Source organism: Cicer arietinum, chromosome 5 (assembly GCF_000331145.2).
Source record: "Cicer arietinum cultivar CDC Frontier isolate Library 1 chromosome 5, Cicar.CDCFrontier_v2.0, whole genome shotgun sequence".
NCBI classification, from domain to species: domain Eukaryota; kingdom Viridiplantae; phylum Streptophyta; class Magnoliopsida; order Fabales; family Fabaceae; genus Cicer; species Cicer arietinum.
Genome location: NC_021164.2, coordinates 78,861,344 through 78,871,157, shown reverse-complemented (window position 1 = coordinate 78,871,157; position 9,814 = coordinate 78,861,344). Strand labels below are relative to the sequence as shown.

At 27.4% G+C, this 9,814-nt stretch overlaps 2 protein-coding genes and 1 non-coding gene across 4 annotated transcripts in view; 2 read left to right on the top strand and 1 right to left on the bottom strand.

Annotated features, from left to right (window-relative positions):
* The first annotated feature begins 2,639 nt into the window (after positions 1 to 2,639).
* On the top strand, positions 2,640 to 7,412 carry LOC101497090 (synaptotagmin-2-like). Of its 2 annotated transcripts, XM_004500676.4 has the most exons (12): positions 2,640 to 2,897; positions 3,540 to 3,638; positions 3,775 to 3,825; positions 3,910 to 4,033; positions 4,387 to 4,505; positions 4,874 to 4,975; positions 5,039 to 5,113; positions 5,228 to 5,304; positions 5,592 to 5,838; positions 6,074 to 6,424; positions 6,592 to 6,720; positions 7,087 to 7,412. In XM_004500676.4, exons 1-12 carry the CDS (start codon positions 2,787 to 2,789, stop codon positions 7,222 to 7,224), a joined length of 1,623 nt encoding a protein of 540 aa, XP_004500733.1. In that variant the 5' UTR covers positions 2,640 to 2,786; the 3' UTR covers positions 7,225 to 7,412. The 2 variants fall into 2 exon arrangements, with proteins under 2 accessions (XP_004500733.1, XP_004500732.1); XM_004500675.4 differs by having other exon boundaries at positions 4,874 to 5,113.
* A 1,061-nt stretch (positions 7,413 to 8,473) lies between these two features.
* LOC101497620 (endo-1,4-beta-xylanase 4) overlaps positions 8,474 to 9,814 on the top strand; it is a 2,773-nt gene continuing 1,432 nt past the window's right edge. The window contains exons 1-6 of the mRNA XM_004500677.4: positions 8,474 to 8,642; positions 8,723 to 8,757; positions 8,842 to 8,962; positions 9,091 to 9,263; positions 9,354 to 9,455; positions 9,541 to 9,687. Coding sequence (XP_004500734.1) covers positions 8,582 to 8,642; positions 8,723 to 8,757; positions 8,842 to 8,962; positions 9,091 to 9,263; positions 9,354 to 9,455; positions 9,541 to 9,687 — 639 coding nt within the window. The 5' untranslated portion in view covers positions 8,474 to 8,581. The remainder of the gene's footprint in view (positions 8,643 to 8,722; positions 8,758 to 8,841; positions 8,963 to 9,090; positions 9,264 to 9,353; positions 9,456 to 9,540; positions 9,688 to 9,814) is intronic.
* On the bottom strand, positions 9,003 to 9,075 carry TRNAE-CUC (transfer RNA glutamic acid (anticodon CUC)). The gene has a single exon. It is a non-coding gene; the product is annotated as a tRNA-Glu (tRNA).

Here is a 9,814-nt window from a genome sequence, read left to right as displayed (position 1 = left end):
ATATGCCGTTTATATAAACCTATTCTCATGGGCTTTTATTTTTGTTGAACCATGGGCCTCGACCCACTACCGTTATAATCATCCGACCTTTTTTATTTTTAACAGAAGATTTATATCCAAACAAAAAAATCGATGATGATTATATGTAAAAATAAATTATCATTAAATATAATATTCTGTAATTTTTAAATATTCTATAGCAATTATTTTTATATTGTTTAAATTACAAAATGATCCATGAGATAAAATCATACATACTTTTAAAAAAATTAATTATTATATATTTTTATTTTTTAATTCAATTATAATTTTTTTAAATATACAAAATTAAATATAATAAAAATTAAAATTTTAAAAATTATACTTTATACAGAAAAATCAATAAATTATTATTATTGGTCTATCTTGCTGATTTCTAACTAGTCCAAATTCAGAATATGAATTTTAATTAGATAGATATGATAAATTTTATAATTAACTTATCCTATCATATTGTCTCATCAAATCATAAATTAAAACATAATATAATACAATTATTTTATCATATCTATCTTGAACATCAAACAAATTCTTAAAACTCGTAACGAGGGTGTTGAACTAATTTATATTGTAGTGTTCAATTGATTGCTTCGATATTTTTAGTAAGTTGTAGTTGCATTTCTAAAATAACTTTTACTTAGGTCTCCATATTAAGGGATCAAATTATAAAAACGTTTAAGGGTTTAAATTGAAATTATTTTATTTTTACAAGGTCATAGACTCAATTAAATATATCTATTAGTTTAATGACCTAATTGCAAATTATCAACAAGTTTAGAGAATCAATTGCAAATTTTTTCAGCTAAAATAGCTAAAAGACCACCAAATAGTAATTAAACCAATTTAAAAATTTATCATTTAAAAGACAATAGTCAAAAGTTGTCGGTAAAAATAAAAATATATTAGACTGCTCTGACACAAATATATCGATTAGTTTATGCTAATTTTAGAATTTTTTTATAACCTTATTTGACTATAGAAATGTCATATTTTAAACCACTTAAAAAATTATTTTAAAGTCTAATTTATGGATCTATTTAAAAATATCAATAAACATAATAATAATTTTTATAAGTATATTATCGTGTGTACACTATGTCAAATCATATATATATGTTTATTTATTTAAGTCTATCAATCTTTGAACTCACTTAATATTTATAATTGCAAAAGCAATATGTCTTTTTACATCAAATAATTGATGTTTTTTGTTTTAAATATTTTAACATACTTATTTCTATGAATTATACTTATAGTAAATATATATATATATATATATATATTAAATACAACTTTAGAAGATATGATGCATTTTATACTCATTCTTTCTTTTCATTTTTTAATTTAATTTAATTTTGTTTTTTCATATATATGCAAATAATGTTGACAATCACATATTTAGCTTATATAGTAATTTTAGACTTTACATTCATATATCTTTTTTAACTTTGCATATTAACACACAATTCTATTATAAAAATTTTATCAATTTCTATTAAAGTTTTATCTTTTCAAATTAAACTATAAATTACCTTAAAAACAAAATCGTCACATAATAGCATTAGGCATAAATGATCAAGACCACTGTAGTAACGTTTTTCGCAATATTTATCATGTCTCCTCAATACTTATCTCAATCAATCTTAAAAACATATTAACATATTGATTTAAATGAATACGTTGCCAAAATAGGCGTCTAAAGTATAAATGCTATAGATATTCCATGCAAAGATCATCTAAATATTTTTGGGACATTATTTAAACTGTTATGTAATATTGGAATTTAAACTATTTTCAGCGTAAAAAGTGCAACAAAAAAGAATAATGTAAGTGTTGTGAATAACAAAACTTTAATAAAAAATAAAAAAATTACTTTTTTTTTAACATTTAATCATTTTTTAGTTACCACTATATTCATGTACGGTCAATTCAAAATTAATTTGTCGAATATTGAGTTTTTAGTGTTCGTAACATCTAAAAGATCTCAAAAACAAAAAAGTAATTATTCTCATACAAACCGACATATTTCAATCATAATATCAATTTTATTATATGTCAACGATATTTTAATGTCCCATAAAAAAAAAACTAAAATTTATCATATATCAACATAAATTTCTTCATGAAAGTGCAATAAATTGGAATTAAAAATTTGAATTCATAATTTTTTTAGATTATTACAGTTTGAAAGGTGACTGTTAATGTTTTTTTAAATTAGTTGTACAATTATGTAGTACAATTGTTTTTTTTTTATAATAAAATGTAGTACAATTGATGTTATAACTTTTTTAGGAAATACTACTTATAACTTTTAATGGTAAATTGACGTTTTTTAGACCACTTGTGACGTGGACATGACACATTATATGTTTCAATGAAAAAATATGTGACCGATAATTTTCATTGGATAAAATATAATGGATGTGATTAATTATTCCATTGCTCATAATTATGTGATTATTGATGTTTTTTACTTTGTTAATTATCGGCCAATTACATCAATTTGTTTTGAAGAAAAAAACAATATACAATTTTTAATTAATATAAAAAAGGGATTTCAATACACGTTTTGTATAAACAGAGGAATGGTGATCCGAGGAGAGCTCAAAGACATGTGACATTTTTGTGAAATGGTTTTGTTTTCATTTTCAATTGGTATAATGATAATGATAGATAGAGAGAGATTGTTAACATAATAAACTTTAACTCTTCTTGTTGCAAAACATATTTGAATATCTATTATCGAGATGGGTTTCTTCAGTACTATATTTGGTTTTTTTGGATTTGGATTTGGGATTTCCATTGGTCTCATTGTTGGCTATTTCCTCTTCATTTACATTCAACCCAGTGATGTTGAGGTACATGTTATATCATATGATTCTTAATACATTGTCTTGTTCTTTATTGTTCACCCAACCGTGAACAATTTGTTCTATTTTCTTCATTTGTTTGTTATGTCAAATTACAATTCTCCTATTTGTTTTATTCCTATTCCTTTTGGTTTATTATATGTGTCAAATTGTGTTTTTTCATCTGCAGTGTAAATCAGTTTTACGTGTGGCAATGTTTTTTCCTTAACTTTTTTAAGAAACTATACAACTATATATTATCATAAAAACAATTATATGATCTCATATGTTTTTTTTTTTCTTTCTATCTCTACAAAAAACCTTAAAATTAAAACAGATACAGCCTCCAACCCTCATCCCCACTAAAATAAATTTGTACCGAGTTATTTTATTATTTTTAAAAATATATAAATAAAATAGAGATAATATTATTTTTATCAAATTATTATTATTATTAAATATTGATGTATTATCAATATCATAAATATATATATAAAAAAATATTATATTAAAAGTGATGTAAATAATATTAATTAAAGAATATAATTAAAAAAATATTAAAAATGAAAAAAATCATTCATTTTGAGAGAATATTATTTTACAGTAAATTATTGTGCGACGTGTATATTATTAATATAATGACTTAATCAGGATCCTGAAATAAAGTCACTGACGGATGAAGACTCTGAAACTTTGCAACGAATGATTCATGAGATTCCACTTTGGATAAAAAATCCAGACTTTGATCGGGTAAATTAGCTGAACACTTATTGAACTATATATTCCATATATTTGTGTGGTGTCATGCACCATGACTCTTGTTTCATTTAATTTGTTCTTGGAAAGTTACATTTATTATCATTAATTTGTTTGTGTTCTTCTGAAGGTTGATTGGCTAAACAAGCTTATAGAATATATGTGGCCGTACCTTGACAAGGTGCTTATATATTTTATCAATTCTCATTATCCATTTCTTTGAGTAAATATTTTACTTTATCTTATTTTTTATTTATTTATGTAGGCAATATGCAACACTGCAAAAAATATTGCAAAACCCATAATTGCAGAGCAGATCCCAAAATATAAAATTGATTCGGTTGAGTTTGAAGTGCTCACACTAGGGTCCCTTCCACCAACTTTTCAAGGTTAACTGTTTTGGACAAGATGCATTCTTGGACAACAAACTTTAGTACTATTTATTTTTAATATTTGGTCTTCAATAATTGTTCATTTGGTAAATAATAATTAAGGTATTAAAGTGAGATATAGTGTTATCATGTATCTCTTGAAACTGATCAAACAAATTGTATATGAATTCTATTTAGAGTTTGAATACACCAAATATGTTATACAATGCATTTTACCAATATGCATATGACTATGGGTTGTGTTATGCATATGACTATTTATTTCTTGAAAGATTTTATACCAATATTTATTTATGATTTTAAATGCATATTGTTACAAATTTTTATAAATGTGTTTTTCTTATCAATAGGAATTAAAGTTTACACGACAGACGAAAAAGAGCTAATTATGGAGCCCTTCTTAAAATGGGCTGGAAATCCTAATGTCACCATTGCAGTTAAGGCATTTGGGTTGAAAGCAACTGTTCAGGTAATTTTATATATATATATATATATATATATATAAACCATTATTTTCTTCCGTGAAAACATATTTACGTTGTCATTTTAGTCGTTGGCTTAACTATAATTTCAAATTAATTATCGAATAATTAAAATGGTATTTGAAAGATACAACTTACCGTTAAAATAGACTGTGACCATTTAAAAACAAAATTGATTGACGTTTCGATAATTCGATAATTAATTTGAATTTTTGACTGAGTCAGCTATTAAAGTGACAATTTGAAAGACTAAAATATATTTTGTGTGTGAGAGTGGATGAGTGATCATAATACAAGCAACAAGAGAGTGAAATAAATGTGGTGTCTTGATGCTAAGAATTTAAAAATATTTCAGGTGGTAGATTTGCAAGTTTTTGTTGCACCTCGTATTACTTTGAAGCCTTTGGTTCCATGTTTTCCTTGCTTTGCCAACATCTATGTGTCTCTCATGGAAAAGGTTTGTGGTAGTTATAATGTCTATCAATTTTTCTTTTTCATTTTTACCTTTGTTATTGTGCAGCCTCATGTGGACTTCGGGCTAAAGCTTATAGGAGCTGATCTAATGTCTATTCCTGGACTCTACAGGTTTGTTCAGGTACATAACCATATTATTCTTTTGGTTTATTTGTTCTTTCTCATATTTTGGTGATACAAGTTTGGGGATGCTTTTATTTATCTTTCAACACTACTAAAAATATGTTGTTTTCAGGAATTTATCAAAGATCAAGTTGCAAATATGTATCTATGGCCCAAAACCTTGGAAGTTCAAATTATAGACCCAGCAAAGTATGTTTGTGCATTTTATTAAAAATTTAATTTACAAAACATTATCAAAAAATGTTTTTACACGCCAATCAATTACAATGATTAAATTATTTATAATGTTTAACTTTTGTGATCACTACTTATAAAGTCATTTACATAATTGATTATGATTTGTTGACTTTGTAAAACTTTTTACATCATGAAAATGAATACAAATTAAACTCTTTTATTAAATAATTTAGTTACATACTTTTAATAAATTTTACTCTGTGTTTATGTTTATGCTTATACACTCTATGGGAATTTAGAGCTTTCAAAAGGCCTGTTGGGATTTTAAATGTAAAAGTTATTAAAGCAATGAAGTTAAAGAAGAAAGATCTTCTTGGTGCATCTGACCCTTATGTGAAGCTAAAACTTACTGGGGACAATTTGCCATCAAAAAAGACCACTGTAAAACACAAAAACTTGAACCCGGAATGGAATGAGGAATTTAGTTTGGTTGTTAAAGATCCTGAGTCTCAAGCTTTGGACATTCATGTTTATGATTGGGAACAGGTAAATCTCATTTCTAAAAAAAAAGTATTTTCAAGTTTCTTGTTATTATGTTAATTGGTTAATTAGTTATATTAACTATTTAATTATTTTACATTAGTTAATTGCTTATCTAATATAAATTTATGTAATATTTATATATGAGCAGCTAGGTAACATCCGTAAAATAATTAACTAACTAATCAATTTAACTAAGCGACTAACAAATATATAAATCTTGTTTTATGTATTTTCATAGGTTGGGAAGCATGACAAGATGGGTATGAATGTAATCCAATTGAAAGAACTCACCCCTGAAGAGCCTAAAGTTTTGACTCTTGAGCTTCTAAAAAATATGGATCCTAATGATACACAAAATGACAAGTCTCGTGGGCAGATTGTTGTAGAATTGACATATAAACCCTTCAAGGAGGAAGACATGGACAAAGGTTATGATGAGACACAATCACTTCAAAAACCTCCTGAGGGCACTCCTCCAGGTGGAGGTCTGCTCGTAATAATAGTCCATGAAGCTCAAGATATTGAAGGAAAATATCACACCAATCCACATGTACGTATTATTTTTAGAGGAGAAGAAAAAAAGACTAAGGTATTTGATCCCAAAAACTATTATAATTTTATCTCTTTCTTTCTCTTGTTATAAGACATTAAAATATCCCCTGCCAAAATAAGAATTGTTGATAAAATGAGTATTTTTCAGATGTTGAGTTTTCATATGGTATCATATTGATATTGATGTTTTGTTTACAACTATAGAGCATCAAAAAGAATAGAGATCCAAGATGGGAAGAGGAATTTCAATTTATGGTGGAGGAACCTCCCACTAATGACAAATTACATGTCGAAGTTTTCAGTACTTCATCACGAAATTTATTACGTCAGAAGGTATATAATTTATAAAGAAACTTCTTAATCTCTAAATATGTAAATAGTTTTGTTGTATTTTAAAAAAAAAATTAAACAGAGAAACTCAAATTGTTTAAAGGGGTTAAAATGCATGTGGAACCTACAAAAACATTTATATGACTTTAAATCAAAATACATAGATGTATGATTCAAGGGAAGTAAACCATCAAAAGGAAATTAATGTATGATGTCAAATCATTAGTATTTTCACTTGTTATGAAGATTAATTTATATTCCTGTAAAAAAAAAAAGTTAATGTATATGAAATGTTAATGTTTTGTTGTGTTACTTTCTTGATAATATAATGTGATTGTAATTTTATATTTGTTATCTTTTTGACGCTAGGAATCATTGGGTTATGCTGACATCTCTCTTACGGACGTGGTTAGTAACAAGAGAATCAATGAGAAATATCATCTTATAGACTCTAAAAATGGTCGCATTCAAATAGAGATGCAATGGAGAGCCTCACAAGCTAGTTGATAAAATTCTCCATAGTTTCCTTTATCCATTTTCTTCTTTTAAAATTCAAGCTTCCATGTAGTGTACGAAAGAGTAATAATGTAACTTATTGATTTATTGTCCATGTAGATTGGATCATTTGTTAATCATGTACATGTTTGTGTCAAAAATAATCATTTGCATGTATGTAAAAATGTTGGTTTTGGAGGGAAGTCGCATTTATGATTTAGACATAAATTATATGATTAAAGATGTGCTGTAGAAATTAAGAATAATATTGTTTTTTATTAATAATATAAGTGTAAAGGGACTAAACTTTGGAAGAAAACAAAAACTAACACATCTACTTGCGACAAAACATAAAACTTTATGGGAGACTATTAAAAGTGGAACACAAGAAATCTCCTGCAAAGGAAATGATGAAATAATTAGGTGGTTGCGTAGAAATCAAGAAATTACAATTTGGTGCCTAGCTATAATTTGCATTGTTCCATTATTTTCTAAATTTATTTGGAATGTGGATATATATATAAAAAGCTTTTTTCAACCTTAATTTGAGTATCTACGATGGAGTGTTTCCTCAAGCAAAATCAGCTCATATATTGTGGAGTAAAATTTTTCGGTACCTAAGGAGGGTGCCAATGTAAGCTTAATTTGAAGGTTGAATTGAAAGAATTGAATACTTATATTAAAAATGACAAAAAAGTAATATATCACTGCAAAACCCACTTAAATACCAAAAGAAAAAGAGTTTTATTGTTGATTATATTAGCATGTACACAGTGAATGTTACGATTATTAGAATTTATTGATGCGTATTTCAGCAGAAATGAAGAGATCTGGAGAGCAGTTAAAGGCAAAAATGAATTGATCTTTTAAAAAAGTGTTGGTATAAGTTTTTATGAGACTTAAAAGAGTATTTCCCTTTTGGCGTGAACGCGTGCTAGTAGTCGCATCGCATGGTTTAGCTAATAATCAATGTTCATTCAATGGTCCTGATGAGTTATGGAAACACACTCATCACTATCAATATCATTCAATCTAAAGTAAACTTACTGCAACACACTACTTTTATGAACCCAACAAATTCATGAATTCTTTCAAAATTGGATCACCTATCTTATGTGCGTAATAGTAATAAGTTACTATTGTTTAATCATTCATTCAATCACTGTAAATTATAAATTATGTTTGGATGGATGCTATTTTTGTTTGTATTTATTTTTTAATATAGTAACATGTGAAGCATAGCACGGGCATCCTTTCTCATTACTGTTTTGTTCCCTTCTGATATCACCATCACCTCCCACTAACACGGGCATTTGTATCTATCTATATAGTGTAGTCTAGTACCTTGCTTTCACACAACAACGATAGGATGATGCATCAACATATACTTTTCTTTCTTCTAGGGGTTTCTCTAGTTACTTCCTTCTATGGTTCTTACTTCTTGATTTCCTATTTTCAAATTCATACTTACAATATATTCATTCATATATCTCATTGTTGTATATTGCAGATGGACCCCTATATGACTCTACTGCTTACACTGAGGCAAGTAAATTAATTAATTATTTAAAATGAAAATCCATTTCAACATTCATGTCACACTCACTTTTAGTATTTTGGCATTGGCAGTGCAAAGAACAACCTGAGAAGCCACTTTACGGAGGAGGAGTTTTCCACAGTACTGACATTGCAGATGGGAACGTCGTTTTCTTCTATAATCTTACTCACAACTCCATCTATTCTTTTTCTGGTATTAATTTATTACATTAAATAATAAAAATTAAAAAATATTCCGTTGCCGGGACTTGAACCCGGGTCTCTCGGGTGAGAGCCGAGTATCCTAACCAACTAGACTACAACGGATTCTTGTTATTACAGCATGGCTGAGGGTTCAAAATTCAGATTCAGCTATGATAAGGGCGAGTCTGGAAACGGAAAATGAGACGGATAACTGTATTGGGACAGTTTCCGTTAAACGTGGATGCTGGTCATTTCTCAAAGGTGGTTTTGTTCTCAATTCGCCTTCAAATTTGTCTACGATCTATTTTAAGGTGCTTTGATTTTCTTCTATATTTTTTTATTTTTTATTTTATTCACACATTTGTTATTATTATTTACTACTTGGTGATTTACTGACGCAGAATGCAGATGGCAAAGATGTTGATATAGATATAGCAAGTCCATCACTGCAGCCATTTACTAAGCAGCAATGGACAATCAATCAACAATATATCATCAATAATGTGAGTCTAACTATTTAATTATATACCATAAATAGGATAATTTAATTAATTATTGTTTTGTTTCCTTGATGCATTCATTTGACAGAAAAGAAAGCGTGCAGTCACTATTCATGTATCAGATACTCATGGAACAAAATTGGAAGGAGCTTCCGTGTTCGTAGAGCAAATATCAAAAGACTTTCCTATTGGTTCTGCCATATCAAAAACCATTCTTGGCAACTTGCCATATCAGGTTTCTATGTTATGCTGCTATTTACAACATAGATATGTTTAAATGTGTTTTTGTTCTCTCGATTAATACTTAATATACTACTTTTACTTAATTCAAGCCTCATTCCTGGTCCTATACAGGATTGGTT